This window comes from Seriola lalandi, unplaced genomic scaffold (genome assembly GCF_002814215.2).
Source record: "Seriola lalandi dorsalis isolate HSWRI2012SDOR001 ecotype SW California unplaced genomic scaffold, Sedor1 jcf7180002052504, whole genome shotgun sequence".
In the NCBI taxonomy this organism is placed as follows: Eukaryota; Metazoa; Chordata; class Actinopteri; order Carangiformes; family Carangidae; genus Seriola; species Seriola lalandi.
Genome location: NW_019523057.1, coordinates 44,382 through 63,982, shown reverse-complemented (window position 1 = coordinate 63,982; position 19,601 = coordinate 44,382). Strand labels below are relative to the sequence as shown.

The 19,601-nt window shown below is 40.9% G+C and overlaps 1 protein-coding gene across 1 annotated transcript in view; it reads right to left on the bottom strand.

Moving 5' to 3' along the window:
- Positions 1-19,601, bottom strand: part of mettl24 (methyltransferase like 24) — a 33,183-nt gene that overhangs the window by 11,156 nt on the left and 2,426 nt on the right. Inside the window, exons 2-3 of the mRNA XM_023400493.2 lie at positions 3,917-4,015; positions 531-673 (exon numbers count right to left, since the gene is read on the bottom strand). Coding sequence (XP_023256261.1) covers positions 531-673; positions 3,917-4,015 — 242 coding nt within the window. The remainder of the gene's footprint in view (positions 1-530; positions 674-3,916; positions 4,016-19,601) is intronic.

The window sequence follows — 19,601 nt, the reverse complement described above, 5'->3', positions numbered from 1 at the left end:
GGGATTATCTTTACTCTCATTACAGTGTTACTCAAATAGTTTGGAAAGAGTTGTCCAGAATATTAATACAAAGAAACTAAACTGCTAGCCAAAAAAACTCAGCGGAATATCTCCACTCTGTCGGAGAAAAACAGATCCTGAATAAATACAGGCTCAATAAATCACTGAAATGAGTGTGGAAAATAACCAATAGCCATTTTTTGATGAAACAGTGAATGGAGACCTGAATTTCTCTTCCCAAATGACAAAGAAACAAAATCTAAATTTTCATTGGTGAAGTGACAGCAGCCGCAATTGAGACTAGCTATATCACAGCCTGTCACAGAACCAGATGCTCTGCGGCATCTGCAGATGACTCGCTGACTGCGAGGAAATCAGTGCTGTGAACAATGCCGTCAATTGTTCAGATGCTGTACATGTCTCAAAGCTAATGTACAGACTGCAGATTTAGTTGTATAAGTGATTACAATGAGGATTAGATTTATACTCTAGACTAGCATATGTGAGTGTTTGTGTGTGTCTATACGCACCCAAAAGAGTAAATCCTGCAGTGTTTGCTTTGTATCCTGTGGGCCAGGCTGTACTTAGGGTCCAGACACACAACCCAGGCACCCGTGGTCCCCTTGGACCCCTCTTGAGCAGCTTCTTCACCAGCCAATGGTGAACATGACACCTGCACACATGAAATATGCACATATTCAAACATTTTTCACATAACAAGGAGCAAATCTTCTTGCCGAAGTTCTGTTATGTTCCCTGGCTCAGAATGGAATGACCCTGCATTGCGGATATAATGTAAAGTCTGAACCAAACAAGTTCTATACTGGGAAATAGAGGAATGAGTTTTGTTGTTATTTGACATTTTCCAGTGGTGACACAATACTCCTGACCTCGTGCTTTTAAATCAAGGATGGCGCTCAGTGATGCACAAAAAGCAAATATTGCTTAACAAGTGTGAGCATCTGAACCATATGAACTGTCTACATTGAGCATACAAGGCCGCCAATGTGGTGTGTGTGAGTGATTTTGTATATGTAGCCCATGAGTTTCTCTTCCATACAGCATGTATGGAGGAGTATAAGAAGTTGAACCAGGCATGAATAGGAGTGCAAATTTTGTTCTATTTCTCTGAAAGTATCAGTGGAACTGTTTGTTAGGTTTAGCCACAGCTACATTTGAGTTCAAACAATCACAGCAGCATTTTAAAGTCAATAGTGGCAGCTTGGCTGATGTTCTAAACATCTTTTTCTCCAGATAATGTAACGTAAATCTTGGAAATCACTGGAAACTGCTACTGAATTTGACCCTGCACTGGTGTGTGTATGTTTGGTTTGGGCCTCGGTGTTGAACTACAACATGCATACTATTCATCATGATGCGCAGCTGGAGCTGATGCATCAGCAGTCTCTGACTATTAACAGCACAGTGAATTCAACCACTCACAAGGGGGGAAACTGGCTAACACTGTTTAAACAGTTCTCATATAATGTAGCAGGCTAATACTTTCTGATATATCCTGTCATACATATTAATTTAAAACTTTATAATTGAAAACACTGACATTTTATTGTGGCATTTGCATGATACTATTATTGAAGAAATAATATTGTACAGTAAGTATTGACTTGAAATTTTCATGACTTCTGAGCTGTTGTCAACTCAGCTCCTGCTCAGCCCATCTACTTATACAAGTACCAAGAGGTTTAGTGATGATGTGAGGTTCTGCATGTTGATATAAAGCATGCACCTGCATAAACTGTTTACATTAATGCAGTGAGCGTGTGTGCACATGTTGATTTCGTGTTGTACATCTGCAGTTTTTTTCAAGAGATTCAGCTTCAGCACTGGAGCTGCTGCTCAAATGTTTGTTGTCTGCCGTAGAGATTCAGTTTGCTGAGGAAGGAACAATATTGGCTCAGGAAGGACGATGTGCAACATAAACCTGTGCGAGCGTCTCCACTGTACGCCACTCAAGTGTAAACAAGTCAGTGTGTGTGAATGTGTGTGCGTTATAGCAACGTCAATGTGAAATAAAAACAATGAAGAATAGATCAATTATTGCTGCTCTCCAAAAATATTCTTGTGTCAGGGAACAGTGAGCGCTGTGTGCCAGCCTCTTATAAAACCACCTCTAGTGTTCACTTTTTTTTTCTTTTTTTTTTTTTTTACCATTTGAAACGGTTCATGTTTACATTCTCAGGCCATGTGAGTTTCATTTTCACGCCTCTGTCTAATCAGAGCTTTAAGTGACGGGACAGGCAGGAGGTGACCGGCTGAGTCAAGTGCAGCGACGCCGTTTGAGAGGGAATAAGAGTCACCTGATGTGTCTTTGTTATAAAAAGCACCAGAACCGCATTGTACGCGTGGGCGGTGCAGTAATGTATTTAAATGAATTAGGAACACGCTCCGTTATGCCCGTCATTGTTAATGTGTTCCAGCTGAGAGCATTCATCAGCACACGATACACACTGTGTAATGAAATGCAAAATCACTCTGGATTATTTGGCCACTTCAAATCTGCAGACTTACTGTTGGTGTTGAACTGCTGACTGCTGCTACACTGAATACTGAGTGGTAAAAATTGACCTGAAAGAATGTTTTCATTAATAATACATTCAAATGAATGAAAAGTAATGATTTATTGTTGTTATCAGAGAGAATTATCTACAGCACATTTCAGGCTGTTAAAAGTGCTTCTACAGAAGAACTTTTCTCCCATCTCTGTGTGTGTGCTGGTGCATATAAGATACCCTGACTGCTATTGATTGGACAGTTGTGTCGCACGCCATCACTCTGAGTAGCAGCTCCACCAGGCACTGTGTCAGTCAGCATTACAGCTGCGGATGCTGCTATGCCCCCACCAACTCCTTCCACCCTCGCCTGTCACTGTCTATGATGGACAGTTCCCTTCAACCGCCTCCCACAAACACACACTTACACACACGCTCGCTCAGACAATCTCTTTCTCTCTGTTCTTGTCCTTGTCCCATCCTTTTCCCGCACACAAATACACACCAGTGGCTGCATATATGTACACACACGCACACACACACACACACACACACACACACACACACATCCTGGGGCTAATTCATTATGAGCTGAATGTCTGCTTTGTGAAAGATACAGAACGAGTGCTTAGTCATTTGGAGTGGAATACTCTGTGTTCTGGCTCTGCTGTGTGAGGGAAAAAGATAAGTTACTGATTTATCCCCAAGCCAATTTCATTACAATAAAAACCGGAGCACATGTAATCCAAAAAATGTCCGTCTATGTTTGGGACTGAAAATGAAACTCTGTCTTTGCAATACCTTCACAATAGGGATAAGGGCACAGAATTCCAGGCTTAGTCAATCCCTCGATATTTTTCAAATTATGAAGCTGAACATCTTAATCGATTTGCAGTAATTTAATAGTGACATAGACCAACAAACGAACCACAACATCTCATTGATTAAGTATGACTAGAGGGGCCTTGAGTTCCATCTGTATGGTAATCAATAGTGTAATGAATTATGCGTGTGCTCTCGAGCAAGACAAATACCGTTCGGCTGAGCTGAATGTGAAAGAGGTGCCGGTGTATCTCAGTCATGGGCTGACACATCCAGCCTCGTTCTAATATACGTAACAAAGAGCTGTCAAAACAAGGCTCTTCCTGGCCTTCTTTAGCAACAGTTACTCCAATTTATCTCTCTTCACACCGCTGTCATATTAGTATATTTTTCTAATGCTCAAGTAAAGTAAAAGTAGCTCAACTTTGTTAGTATTTGAGAATATACACAATACACTGCATTTGACCTCCAATTTATTTTTAATATTGTACTTGGTCCCTCACAACTACAGGAATGTATTTAAATAAATGTACAGCAACTTCTCACTTTAAGAGCCTGTGAGATTTCTTATGATTATGACTCACTTGTGGTGTTGTGATGTAGCTGAGGAACCTCTTAGCTTCTTCCTCCAGAGAATGACTCTCACTGGCCCACGGCTCCAGGTCTATGTGCCACCGAGGAGTCTGCAGTGGAGCACACACACATAAATATGATCATTAACAATGAAAAGAACACAAAAAACTGACAATTAACTGACATCAAAGTAGGCCACTGAAAAGAAATCCAGTACAAGGACAACAATAACAACACAGGAAGCCTTATTCTTTCAGGTATTATAACCCACTTGTTGCACAGCCACTGATGGAACTAGGTCACAATGTGCTCGGTGGAGGATTTTTTTTCCCACCTGTGTGTTAGTGACAAATAAACTGCTAAAGTTCATTTCCATTGTTATTTTTGTAAAATGGTGGCTGCTATTTATTCTTACGCATCCTGCACTGCAAGGCACGGATAAAAATAATAATTAATCCAGCCCTGTTTGACAGTGGAAAAATAAGACTTCACCATCCGCTGGCTGTAGCAGCTCGGTGCAGCAGAGCCCGGTGAAGTGCTGCTGCGTGATCACATTCCTGAGACCTGGCAGAGCTCTGCCTTACAGCCTGCTTAATTTCTGCAGGAATGTGTCTGTTTATGATTAGAGGAGAGGCCATGATGAGATGGAGAGCGAATGAGAGGCAGAGGCTGCGATGATGCATTTGTTGGTTGCACAATCAGTAATCAGTTCTTGGGTCAAACGCTACAGCCAAGTGTTCATTAGCAGCTGTGGTATAAATCATCCTGGGTGATTTCACGACAGAGCGCCTCCCTGCAACAGACGCGCCTACCTCCATCAGAGTTTTTATGACCTATACAGCTTTATTCTCACTTTTTCCACAGTTCTGCACACATCATTTTTGGCTTGGCTAACAAGATCATGTTTGGGTTTGTTTGATGCTGTGGGCACATCTGGCGAACAGTCTGTAAAAAGGCACTACGGTGACATCAGTTTCTGAAAATAACCTTGTGTTGGTTTCCATGCCCGCTCTCATAGTTATGCCCTCCTGTTTAGCTTTGTGATTGCAGGCGCAACACAATGGGCTTCATAGTTCATATGCTGTGATTTGTAATCACCCTGTTGAGCTCAGCAAAAGAGGTTTAGTGTGATTTGCCAAGCAACTGGAGGTTGGGCTCTTTGATTATCTTCTAGATTGTGTACAGGTCGATTCGGTCGTACATTCATTTGTGACACACAAGCCAGTGGGAAGTATACATTTTCTCAAGCACACACAGATATACACAAACACATATTTACATCGTGTATCATACAAATCACTGCAATTAAGTGACCTTATAAGGTGTTATATACATGTGCACACACAGAAACTTTTACACGTATGCATTTACTGGATATGGACATGAACTTACACTGACAGCACTCTGCTAATACATTATCTAAGGCAGCAACATGTCCTCCCCCACTGATGCTGACCCTGGACCTGCCAACGCACAGAATCAGCTGTCCCCTTTAATGGCTGCAGATCTGGATTCACACATCACTATTCAGTGTTTGGCGTTCAGCCTTCAATCGATTTGCAGCGTGTCAAAACATCTGAATGCTTCTCGTGCCACTCCTCCCCTCCGCTCTCTCTCTCTCTCTCTCTCTCTCTCTCTCTCTTCTTCTGGCGAACATTCTGGGCCTCATTTCATTGTTTATCTTCTTTCAGACACCATCTCTCTCTCTCTCTCCCTTTCTCTCACTCTCTCTCTCGTCCTCTCTCTCTTCAGTTTAAAACAATTGCACCCATGATGCATGAACAACTTAAGTACCCTGCAGGACAAAATAGGGTGATGGGTGTTTCATGTGTGGGTTTCAGACCATAGCTTTAATTTTCTGCTGTTTGATTTTCTAGATTTGCCTGTTACATAAACAATACAAACACACACAAGTGCCACTCATTCATTCTGTGTCTCTCATCTTGGCAATGAAGACTGGTTAGTGAAAGGAAAAAGAGATTTATTAAGTGATCATTGTTAAGAGAACATAGTGGCTGGTGGATGGTGAGGAAGTGGGGAATTTTAAAAAGTAATTGGCATTGAAAGTACTGATTTCCTTATTCCTTTTCATCTTGTGCCCTAACTAACATGGTATAATCACTATGCATACTGTATGTAATACAGTTAGAATGCCGTTTAAGTTTGGTTATAGTGCGGAGAAAAGGGGTAACCTGGATTTTTCAGTGTCTTGGACCAGTTTACACAGTGAGGTTGTTTCTTTTGAGCAATAGCAAGAGAAGCTGCAGATTAGCATTTCTATTTTATGGGCTATAAGAATTTAATTCTCTCATTTATTTTGCTACATTTTTCCAAATTCAAATATGCAGTAGCAACAAAATAGGTAACATGGCACCACAGTCAGTAGGAAAACAAGGGCTGAGAAAAATGTTTGTTAAATATCACGTAAGGTTGCGGTTTATTGTGCTAGTGTAGCAATGACGAGCAATGGATTGCCTGTCATTATTAAGACTGAGCAAAAATAACTGAAAATCAGTAGCAGTTTTGACCATGATGCTGGCATTTGACCAGTTTAAAAGTGATATAAGATATAAAATATAAGATGATAAGATAGCCACACAGCAGAGTTCCCTCAAGTAAATGTATACACATTTAATTTTATGTCCTCATCATTAATGTGCTACAGAGCAGAACAGATACAATGTTTGTTGGATCAGTATTAACTGTGATGTCCTCTGGTTTTTACCTCTGACTCAGCCTCCATGAGGAGCATTTGTTGTTCAATTTTGATTCAGACCACATAGCAGAAATCTCTCTGTCAGACAATAACTGACAAAAAGAAGAAAACAGAAATACCAATTCCAATCAACATTGCTTTTGAAATGCGGCAGTGAAGCCAGGAGAATTTATATAGAGACAGAGAGGCTGCACGTCGGTCTGGGAGTCTGTTATTCACACGTAGACAAATAACATCTACCTTTCCGCATCCCGGGGACTCTGAAAGCTCCCAGAACTCTCCGTCTCCATGCTGCCCTTTTCATCTCCTTACTGAGTCCTCCCTGCAAAGCTTAGCTGTCAGGCCCCATACATCAGCCTGGTGCAGGTTGAGACAGGACTGCTGATCAGAGGGCAGATATCTGGGACAATGGACTCACTGGGAGGTAGCAGTGTATAAAGTGGAGCTGAACAGGAAGGAAGGAGGGAAAAGTGGAGAAACAAAGGACAGAATGAGGGTCGAAGGCACGCATGCACACACACATGCACGCACGCACGCACGTGCACACACATACAACCCGAACTGTACAAGAGAGAGGAAATTAAATTATTGGCAGATTTTGCCAATGGGGGAGGTTTGCATTCAAGAATTGTATAGTTTAAAGTCTTTACTGGAAAGAAATTACACAAGATATGTAAAAAAAATATTTTGTTCAACACTCCTCTCATACTGTGTGTGATGTGTATGTGTCTGTATTTATGCGCGCATTATACTATAAATGCCCATGAGCTCTTACTAACTGCTGAATCATCACGGAGCATTGATGAGATTAGTCTTAAGCCTCATGTTCAGTCAAGCAACAACAAGTCATCCTCACCTCAGGGACAGCAGAGGTAATCAGTGTTAATAACAAACACACAGAACATCACTAAGAACGGATGAGCCTCAGCCTTTAGACCTTAGCTCAGTGACATTAGATTGAACTACAAACCCAGCATGAGCATTTCAGGTAGTTGCCTTGACATGAATGGGACATTGACAGTATAGATTGGTTATGCTAGTAAGATGACATCGGGAAATAGAAAAGGCAATTTTTTCTGAGAAAAATTTACACTTGGAACATTTGAAAACGTATGAATACTGAAAATAGTTGAAGTGCCAGCTGGAACACAATGACTGAAAGAAGTGGAAGTGGCAGTTGAAATGGAAATGCTGAAAGATTCAGTTCATCGTACAACTAGTGTGGCAAAGTGAGCACTAGGTAAAGCTGTTGAAAGTGTTAAAGAGAGAGCTTGAATTTCAAGCGTTGAAAGGAGTTGAAATGCCAGTTGAAGTATAAGCGATAAACTGAGGACGCTAAGTTGGAGTGAAAGGTGTTGAAATAAATTGATCCCAATTCAAGTGTATAAAGTAGTTTGGTACAATGACACCAGAGACCAGAAAAGGCAAACATTTCCAAAGAAACTGTACGTCTGCTGAAACAGTATGGACACTGAAATAAGCTGAAGTGGCAGCTGAAGTAGATTTTTAAGGGAAACTGAAATGGCAGTTAAAATACAAGTGTTGGAAAAAAAAATCTATTGTGCAAACGCTGAATGAAGTATCAGTTGAACTTCAAGCACTGAAAGGATTTGTAATACAAGTGAAAGTGATAAGTTGAGCTAAAAAGGTCAGCTGAGGTGGAAGTAGATGCCAGTACACATGAATAAACTGAAAGGTGATGTCAGTTGAAGTGTGTTTAGGTGTAAGCACTGGAAGCGGATGGAACAAATAGTGTAGTGGAAATTAGAAGAGCTGAAGAAGTGTTTTTTTTTATTTTGTATGAAGGTGAAGATCTGAGACCTGAAATGGTTTGAAATGTGAGCTGAAGCGTGATGACTCTCAGGTATAAAATACAAGATGATTAATTGAATTCATTTTAGGAGAAAATTGATGGAGCTAATTTTACTTCAGGTGTAATTTAATTGAATTTTATTTCACTATACTCTTATCCTGATACATTATTGCCTTAACTTCTCCTTTTATTTCTTAGGGATATAAAAAGGATTACAAAAAGACCTATTTTTGATCACTCTGTTATGGGGCCTTTCTGCATGCTCTGCATGTCCTGATGGAGCTGGGTGTGTGTTAGTGGATCTGTGCCTCTCAGCCTGGGTGTGAGCAGCCAGGCCAAGCATGAATAATCCCTTGGGGAGAAGAGGATGGATGGGTGAACAAGAGATGACTGGATAAAACAAGAGAAGACTGTCTGCCAGAACAATGAAGTCGGGTGAGAAGAAGTGGGAGGTAGAGGGGGAGGTGGAATTAAAAAAAGAAAAAAAAGAAAAGAAATGGACAAACACACAGCCGGAGGAGGAACTGCACCTCACTGTGAAGGAAGAGGAGTTCAAAACCTGTCTACGGATTCACACTATGAATAAACAAAGCCAGTGCATGACAATTGATGACAACGTGGTCAGAGTATCTGAGAGGACAAAGCACAATCAGTGCCTGAGTAAACAAATTGTCATCAGCGTATCAAATGTCACGGAGGAGCCAGCCACAGGTGAGCTGTGTCTGCCCATTTGGAAACCATAAGGCGACGGAAGGAGTGCTGCCAAGTCAGCCCTGGCTGTTGGTAAAGTGCCAGGGTGGCTGAGTGGCAGACCGGCTGCTCATTTTTTGCAATTGCTCTCACAAGAGTCCAGACGCTTCAGAAAAATACCACCAAGCTGTGCAGTCAAGAGGCCAAAGCTTTCAGTTCAACAGTGTGTGGAATATGTTTTTTTAAAACACTGTGGGATGTCGTGAAGTTAGGATATGTTCTTTTGACAGGCTACATTTTTCTGACAGCTTGGCTAGAAACTCAGCTGTGTGCCAAATGAAGGTCAAGACATGCAATGGACAAGTGAGCGGGCAGACAAGTTGTGGTTTAATGAAACAGCAGGTGGCTGATTGACATTAACCTCCCTCTGTTTTATAGTAGGTGGTGAAACCCAGGTGAGGGAGACCGCAGACTTGTGCTCCAGAGGCCTGTGCTAATGTGATTTAGGGAGAAAAAGCAAAAAGATGCTGTATTTTATCAATGACACTTAGGACTTTGGTGCAATGCAACAAAACACTATCATTATATTAAAATACAAAAGCAAATTTCCAGTATTTTATTTTATTCTCACATACCTGCAGTAACAATCATGAGATATTTCACTTGATACTTGATATAGATGAAAAATGACATTTTGTTCTCCTACGTCACATGACTCTACTGCTCAAACCAGCTGGCTAAAAATAAGGATCCCGGGGGGAAAAATGTAACTACCACACTGCAAATAAATCTGCACATAAAAGCACATAGAGGACATTATTTGCAAATAGTGCATCGTGATGATATTACAATAGATTGGATTGTTTGTATCATTATAATGACATGAATGTGGGTGGTGATTGGTGTAACCTACAGAACATGGGGATATCATTTATCTTGCTTTCATTTCTCTTCACCTTTATTTCTGTCTTATTGTCATTTGACAGGATTCTAAATGTGATGATCATTGATCATCATTGTCATTGCAGCACTGGTGATGTTTACTGTAACTTATTCAAGTGAGAGATGATGGCTACAAAAGACGGAAGATTAGGTTTTGGTGTAAATAACACTCATTGTTTCCAAAACCGTTAGAGGTCAAAAGTAACTGTAGTGAGTTTTTACATGAGATAATGAGATGCGGAGTGATTGCTAAAATTCTTTTTATTTGTTAAAGCTTGAACTAGTGTAGGTTTAGTCTTGAATGTTGTCACTCATCACTCATTCTTAGTATAATAGCTACCATTGACCAGTGGTTTGAGATAAGCCCCCTAAGAAATTCTAGACAAATGCTTCAATTCTTTCACCACCCATGAAGGATTTGTAGCCTGTTATTCTATATCTATAAGCTAACAATGTGCTGTCTGTGTCCCAACACTTTCCAATTTCCCTGCCCTTGGCTAAGTTATTACCTCAAACTGCTGGGCAGTTGTTGTTTTTTTTTTTGGCAAAAATGATTCAAACAGGAATTACAAGTGCATTTATTGGGTACTATTTTTATCTGCGGATTAATACACACATAGGGAGCTACTCAATAATTATTGTGCCAGGATGGGGTATGTTGACTTAGCATCAATTCAATAATGGTTTTGGTCTTTTCATGGGATTTGTAGACAATAAGGACACATATAGAATATCACCAGCCTCATCCTTTGATTTACAGTTTAGATCTGTAAAGATTTGGTAAGTATTATGTAAATTTATGGTCAGACAAAAAAATGCATACTGGGGATTTAGAACAGCAAAAGTAGAAGTTTTCATAGGTGTATATTAAATGCATATTGTGTTATATCAGCGGGTAATAGACAGAGTCTATCTTTCAGGATTATCAAGACCATAATAAAAAGTGTAAAATAAAAGGATTTATAGGCTCCCAGTATAGCATGACTATATGATACACACATTATAATCACAAAGAATCAGCCTTACTAAGCTCTATCATTCTGACTAATCTGGGAGATGGGGAGACTGGCAGCTGTCTCCACTTGCTGCAGTCATCTCTATTCCCTTGGCAGGCCCGGCTCATCGGCCAATCCCAGCTCACTGCCAGAGTACAGTGAGAGACAGAGAGGGTATAACAGAATTAAAGCGAAGGATTACGCTGATCTTTTTTAATAAAGGCAGTAATCTCTGAAGAGTTTAGCCTCAGTCTCAAAGGCAGAGCGATGCTGTGGAAGAAGTCTGTGAAGGAGTGGAGGGGATACATGAGCAGAGGGGGATTGTGTGCGTGAGGGAGAGAAAGATTGAAATTGGAGGCAGCGGCACAGATGGTGTGGACGGAAGATGAAGAGATCGTTCTCTTTCTCCACTCCACTGTTTATCGATTGAAGGAGAAATCTAACAAACACCACGTCTAGTATATGTTTACTGTAAGAGAGAGAGAGACGATGAATGTGTGTGTGTGAGAGAGAGAAAGTTGGAAAACATCCTAAGCAATCCTAGAAAGGTTTATTGTGCAGTGGTGGAGTTGAATTAACCTCTGAATATTCTATGACATTGACGCTTTTCAATTGTGCTACAGCACACACATCCTGCAGACTACTCGGCAGTAGCGCTGTCTCTCCATGTGTTGTAAATCAAAGTGGACTGAAAACCTTTGCACACCCATTCTCACTCAGCAATTTCTGCCATTTCCTACATGGCAGCAGCATTTTGTGTACATCTAGTTTAAATCAAATCTGATATCCTTAACTCTCTTGCAAACGCAGATCTGCATTTTCCTGTTTATTGTTCTTTTTCACAGCCACATCTCAAACATCCTCAATATACTGAACTAAACCCAAAGAACCGAGACTGTCCTCCTTTAGAAATGGCCCCATAAGTCGCTGGTGCAAGCAGCTTATTACGACCCATAGTTACATTTTATTGCTAAGTGTCATTCTCGCGGTCGTCTGAGACAGCATTGGTCTTTGACTTTATGTTCAAGTGACAAAGCCCTCTAGTGGTTGTAGTAATGGGTACATAGGAGAAGATAAGGTGACGTTACAGAGCGAAAGGTTAACTGTGGCGTACCTCTTGCTGCTGATAGGGACGCTGACCGCGGAAACGCTCCAATGGGTCGTATCAGAGGGCGGGGACGAGTGAACTATACGTTTGTTTAGGTTTGGAGGACTTGAAAGAACTGCATCCCTCTCTGCAGCCTTGAATTTCATAAAGAGTGGCATGATAGAGGACTTATGACAGAGAGGAAGACACTTCACACAGTGGGAAATCACGGTTGTTAACAGCCTTATAAAATATACCCAACACTGCTCACTTCTGTGTGTGGTTTTAAAAAGAAAAGGCAGCTGTGCGTGTGCATGCGTGCGTGCGTGTGTAGTTTGATTGATTCCTGTAGTCATTTGTGGTTTCCAGTCAACTCTCTGTTGCTCTTATAAGAAAATATACGATCTTTCTCCCTCTGTCACGTACACACATACGTACGTACCCACACTCCCACGTGTGTATATAAAAACACATACACATCAAAGTCAGTGTGTTCTTTTGACTTGTCCTGGCACATGCCATCAACTTAAATCTCTCTAGAGCTGCCTGTTGCCTTGGAAACACAGTCCCCTTCCAGTCACATCATGGTAACTTCACTCATGCGTGCATTCATAAATGCATGGAGGCATACACAGATGCTTCCATTCACCACAGTGTGGATTGAAGTGGTTTTGTAGGAGATGCAGCTTGGTTTAAAAAAGAAAAGAAAAAAAAAAGAAAAAAGATTGATACCACTGAGGGCACATTGTTGTCTGATATGATCATATTATGTTTGAATTGGACCCTCTTGGCTAGCGTCTGAGGAGACGGATGGGGGTCTTATTGTCAGCAGTCTTGCAGTTAAAGCCCGTGTGTGTGTGTGTGTGTGTGTGTGTGTGTGTGTGTGTGTGTGTGTGTGTGTGTGTGTGTGTGTGTTGTCTGAGCGTATGCATTTATCTACTCAAGTGTCTTCCTGGACAATATCCCAGATATGAGATCTGTGTTTGATGTCTAGTTGGGAGGAGCAGAGGGAGCACGCTGAGCACCATATGATGCTTCCTTCTGAGAGTGACAGCGAGATAAACAAAGGGAGGTGGTAATTTTCTTTCTCAGCTTATTAATTTACTTTTTGCCAATTTGTCTGTGTCTCACACATAAATGATTACTGAATATATGAAGGAAGGAAATTGAAAGAGATGACAAGGGAGATGTATATTTCTGGCCATGTCATAGCATGATCGATAGTGTTCATGGTTGTTTTGTGAGATTAGACGCCAACGTTGCTTCTAATATCATCTCCCTACTCTGTACGCTTCCTCTCCATATGTTTTCCATTCTCATTATCGCTCAGTATCAGCCATCAAATAAACAAAACAGCTACAGAGCAACACTGACAGGCAGAGAAGTATCTTTGCCAAGCAGGGGTGATGTGGCAAAGAGTTTTAAACAAAGGCTTAGAGCAACAACAACCTCTTTAAATGATTGTTCTTGAGGTTCACTGGCCTTCTCTGCCTCTCTTGGGGCTAAGTGGTCTTGGCTGTGTGTGGCTGTTGTCTTTGTAAGCAGACACAGGTAGCTAAAGTGCATGTCAAATATTACTGAAATGGGTTTCCGCCACACAAACAAAACCTGAGGCATTTTCGGCGACACACAAAAGTGCCGTTTGCCAGAAGCAGGTATTCACGCTCTGTGTGAGCGCCTGTGTACATGGACGGGGCAGTGTAGGTGAGTGGCGAGGATGAGAGCGAGGGTGTCCCATTTCAGAGGTCAATGCACTCATTCATATCAGCCGGGAGGGAGGCTGCAAACTTTCTGGAATGTTCCAGACAAGGCGTCCATGTCTGAGGGGAGTATTGTGTGATTGGGGCTCTGGACTTGACAGTTTGACACTGACTTTTCCCCCCTCCAGTGGGCGTCTTTGTCCGTTAGCTGTTAGCACACACAACAGACCCACTGTTTATTCAGTTAATAACATAAAGAGCATTTAGCGGTCTGTGTCTCTCTATCTGCAACATATGGTTTTGATCATCTTGCTTTAGGAAAGGTTTTTTATAAAACTACATTTAAAAGTCAGGATCACAAGCTTTCAGGTGTCAGCTAAATAGTTTTCACACACAGTCACAGATTTGAAAACCGAAGTTTGTTTTAGGGATCTTTAGTGCTCCTATTCATGATACAGTGTGTAAGCACTCACGATTAAATAATCCGATTTCTTAAAACTTTGCAGAGCGGGTGATTGATTATCTGAAAGGTCCCTTTGTGCTACTTCCCCTCCCAAGTTGGCAAGGATTCCCAGTCGGCCTGTTTTCTTTTGGTCTGACTTAGATACTAATCTCACTTTGCGCAAGCAAAGCTGTGCGCCTGTGTACAACTGTTTACTTCTCCGGGGTGGTTAGTGTGTACATAAAGAGTGATACGTTCACACTGTGGTTATGTGTTGCGGCAGTTTAGGAAATCAAAGGGCTCGTATATCTTCACATGTTTATTTCCCTGCTCTGATTTCTTCAGCCTGGAGTTATTGTACTTTGCTATGTACGCTTTTTTCCAGGTGTTTGTGATCCTACAGTGTGAGGTGGTTATCCGGCTCTTGTTGTGCCTAGAAAGAGTATCAGCCATGTTTTTCATGATGGAACCAAGAAATAGTCCAGCATATAACCCCCTTTAAAACTGCAGTTTGTCATTTTTATGTATCTGTTTTTGTACAGATTGAACGAGCAAGATGTAATATGTTAATGGAATCCTTTTTGTCTGTATTATTTCAGTTTTACCTTTAGCATTCAGTTTTATAGATCAAGACTCAATACAAGCCTCACTGACAAAATAAGCGCTGCGGACTATATGGTGAGTAAACATGTACATTTTTGCTTGAACAAATGTCAGTTCAAAAAAGCATTATTTTTTCCTGTGTTTCAGAGACTACCCTTTGTAGAATCAGTCAATATAAATGTATAAATAACCCAAGCTCGGGAGTGCCGCTGCACTAGACGCTGTTTGTAATGGGTAAAACTTTTAGCTCAAGAGTGCGACCCAGGTGACATGTCAGTTTCCCAGCTGATGATTTCTTGTGATTCCCTGGTTCCCCAGATGCCCCAGCTAGAGGTTAAAGATGCCTGAGAACTGACTCCAGTCACACCTTTGGGATTACAGAAGTCAACCCCGCTCATTCTTTTCTAACAGCCTCTCTCTCCCCCCTTTCTCTCTCTCTCTCTCTCTCTCTCCCTCTCTCTCTCTCTCTCTCTCTGTTGAGCCGAGGTCTTTCAGCTCTCCGAGACATGACCAAGGTCACTGGGTTTCTGCATATGAAATTCCACTGGGGGCCCAACACTGGCTGGCAGTGGTTGGCGCAGACAGCACAAAGTGGCCTTTTCTGTTTTTTCACTTTATCCCAACGCCGAACTAATCAACGCTCACCAGCACAGTATTCATTTGGAATCACACTGATGCTTATTTGAACAAAAGTAATTAATACTTGCCTTGCGGAGAAATGAACTTATGTCCCATCTAATTAAAAGAAATCATCTCAGTTACAATACAGGCTGCTCTGGCTTATTAGTGTTTCTTTTGGTTGAATCAATTAACGTAATCACAAGTATTCTTCTTTATTGAAACAGAGTGAATTAAAGTTGATTTACAGGGCCATAACAGTGTTTGTTTTAATCCCCTCCACTGGGTTCCCGTGACTAGAAACATCTAGTTTGTATTTTTGACGGTTTGTCAGTGTTGCCAAAATCAACAGGATAATAAAGAAAATGGATAGCTTCTACTAATAGTCACTATCTCCCATGCTATGGATGCGTAAATCAACATAAAAAAGATCAGCTATTACATGGGGTTGCACAGATTGCCTTTTTGTCAGCTTGACATCCCTGGATGATCATTTCAGCCGTCTGCCTCCCTGTTTCATGTTATAAAATCTTCAAAAACTACAAGGCCGGTCTGAAAGGATCCATGGTAACACTTTTCTTCTCTGTTATGAGTGCTGCCTGCCTATGGGCTTTGAGGTTGAGCGCGTGTGACACGTGAATGACAGCTGGCCTATCCGAGAGAAATCTCTGACTCTGGGAAAGAGATCCTGTACAAAATCTCTCACACTCACGATACCTTCACTGGGAAATGGGACAATGTGGGGCGAGGGCGTGGAGAGTTGACAAGATGGATGTGCAGTGAAGGGGCTATACACGTAACAGTTTAACATTAAAAATTCATTTTTACATTAATTTTGGAGACCTCTGTCAGTGGTAGGTATGTGCGGAGCGCCTTAAGAGAAAACTTAAGAACAAATCACTTCAAAGCTGCGAACTGAAGATCCCGTCTTCAGAGGAGTGAGAGAAAAAGAGTGAGAGTTGAGCTCGGGAGCAAAAGCAGCAGTGAGCAGTATTCTCTTTTATGACGGGACGGATGAGAAAATAGGCCTTAAATTTAAGAAAGGTCCTGTTTGTATTTTCATACTGTATGAAAACACTTTGCAGTTCAAAGATAACAGCAGAAAGAGGAATGAGACACTTGTTGCAGTTCACTGCTGGGTCGAGATGCTTCCTATTGTTGCTGTATTTGCCAAACTGCTGCTTAAGGGGCTGTGAACCATGTTTTCGAGAACTACACATAAAACATCATAAAAAGTGAATATGTCTGATGAATATTAATGGGTTTTTTTAAAATAAATGTTTAAAACCTTTTTTTCACTCTTTCATAATAACAGTGTGTAACTTAAGCTTTTAATTAAATGCACAACTGAAGACCTCAATTCGGTCAGTGTAGCTTTATTATTACAGCTACACATCTCAGCTAATTGAATGTTCAGACATGGGAGGCAGGAAGTTGCATAACACTGAAATAACACAGAAATCCTGGGAAAACAGTTAACAGTGAAGTCAAGTCAAATTTATATATAACCCCAAATCATCATCCATCAGTTTGTCTCAGAGTGCATTCCAATCTCTACAACATTTGACACCTTTTATCTGAGGACACTTTGTCCAGATAAGGACTAAATCACCACAAAAACACCCTTAGGCAGGAAAAGACACGTGGGGAAAAGAAACCTCAGGAAAAGCAACAAAGGAGGAATCTCTCTCCCGAGCTGGACAAACATGCATTAGTTGTTGTACAGTATGTACAGAGTAGACAGAAATAAGGTGATGTCCAGCGTGAACTTACACTATATGATTGTGAATACAGATCGGTTGGTTTGTTTCTTCAACTATAAATTGGACTCACACTGTGAGCATGTTAGCATGACGTTTTCAGCTCAAACTGTGCCTTCATACTCCTCGCACAGCTGTTAGCGTTGCTGTAGATGCTTTGTCATGTCATATTTATCCTAGATTTTTATTTGTGAAATAGGGTAGAGCATAGGGTATTAGTGGTAGCCTACTTGCTTCTCTTATCCAACCAGTTCATAGCAGAATTTTTCCCCTTCTACCAATGGCAGGAGACGAGTGTCGGAAGAATACTCATGCAAATTGGCATATGGCGTCATCTGGTGACTTCTGGTGACTTTATGAGCATCCAGCAATTAGTTGTCTTTTTCAGAGCTTTCGGCTAGAAAATTGTATTAGGGTGTGTGTGTGTGTGTGTGTGTGTGTGTGTGTGTGTGTGTGTGTGTGTGTGTGTGTGTGTGTGTGTGACTTTAGGGCAGTAGTGTGTTTATTATTGTGTTAAAGTTAGCAGGCTGAGTCATCAGTGAATGCCATGTCTGCTCTTCTCTGTCTTTCTCTCTTCCTGCGTGTATCTCTCTCTCTCTCTCTCCCTCCATCTCTGCTGCTGTTGTTTGGCCCAACACGCTTCATGTCTGTCTATGTTTAACCAACTCATCCCTTTCCTCTTTTGCCAGCGTGGAATAAAGCCTGTAAGAGGTAGATGTTTAAAGAAAGCTGAACAGGCAGTTCTAGAGAGATTTTTAGATTGGTTATTACTAAAATAGACTCTTAGGATTCCTCTCTCTCTCTCTCACACACACACACACACACACACACACACATATATATATATATACAGTACATACTGTACATACACACACAAAGGAGACAGAATTTGTCAGCCAGAGTCTTTGTAACCTTTCTACACTCCAGCTCCTTGAATGAGTTTCTGAATGATTTCTCGCTTCATTTTGCTCAGACAAAGCCTCAAAGCAAAAAAAAAAAAATCTATAGCTTTCATTTCAAACGCCAGCAAGGACGACAGAGCAGCCTGTGAGTTTATTAAGTTGTGTCACCTTGTAGTTGTTGGTATGCAGTAAAATGTCATCAATCAGTTTGTGTGAACATGGAAATATTTACCGAAGTGATGAAGACAGAGGATGTGGCATTGTCCGCCAGACAGGCGTGGAGTTTCATTTGTGTCTCAATCCTGATGTAGACATAAACATACTGTTTAATACCAAAACTGGTCGAAACCCTAATCAACCTTTGTGCGAAGCAGAGAATAGAGAGTGTCGTCAACCACAGTGCAGGTGATGAGTTTAGTGTTTGTGCCAATCAACCATACTGATGGATTACATTAAATGAAAAATGAAAATACATTAGCTGTGAGGTCAGTTCAGTGCTAACAGGAAAAATAAGGGGAGGCGAAATTTGAATGAGTGCACACAACCCTCATTACGAAACACCAACATTAATAATAGTGTTGCATTAAGATCATATATCCCATATATATAAATATGAAATCCTCACCAACAACTCAACTGTGCACAGCTGGAAATAATATTTAACATAAAAAGTCAGATTCCCTCTGAGGTGTTTCTTCATTTGCAGTGTTTATATACAGAACACAAGATTTGATTTGTCATGCACTGAATATGTAACATGACATTGTAACATTTTATACATTCACGAAATACAGTAGATGTCAAGGTGCATGACCTCCTGGTTTATATGCAAAATCAGTAGAACTCAAGTCAATAAAATGTGGACATCTCTGCCATTGTCCTTCTGAATGTTTGATTAATTATCTAATCAGAGGATAAGCTGTTTGTTTTTTTCACTAGATGTAGAAAATACAAATGTGGTCATATGTTCAGTTTTATTGTTCTTATCGAAGACCAACCTCCAAATATAAAAGACTATAAAAGGTGAATGAATGAAGAACTGAATATCAGCTTCCTGCAGATGAAGTTATGACTGTTAGAAACTGCAGCTCATAAATAGAAACCAGTGAGGGGCAGCTAACACTTTGTTTATGCTCTGCAGCAACATAAAACTTCAGTCCTTCCCCAGTCTGTTGAAAGCACAAACACTTATACTATAGTTAACACGCCAAAGGGGAGGGGAACAAAAATATAAAATACTGCTAAATGTTATGTTCCAAACTGTGCGATCCCTTTTGGCCTAAACGCACTGCAAGTACATTTTACACGGCATGCCAACCACCTGGACTGGGGGAAGGCGTGCTGACTCTCAATTTTACAGCAGTACACTGCAACTCACTAAATGCCAACATAAACAAACCAAATAATAAAATCCAGAAATTCGCAAAT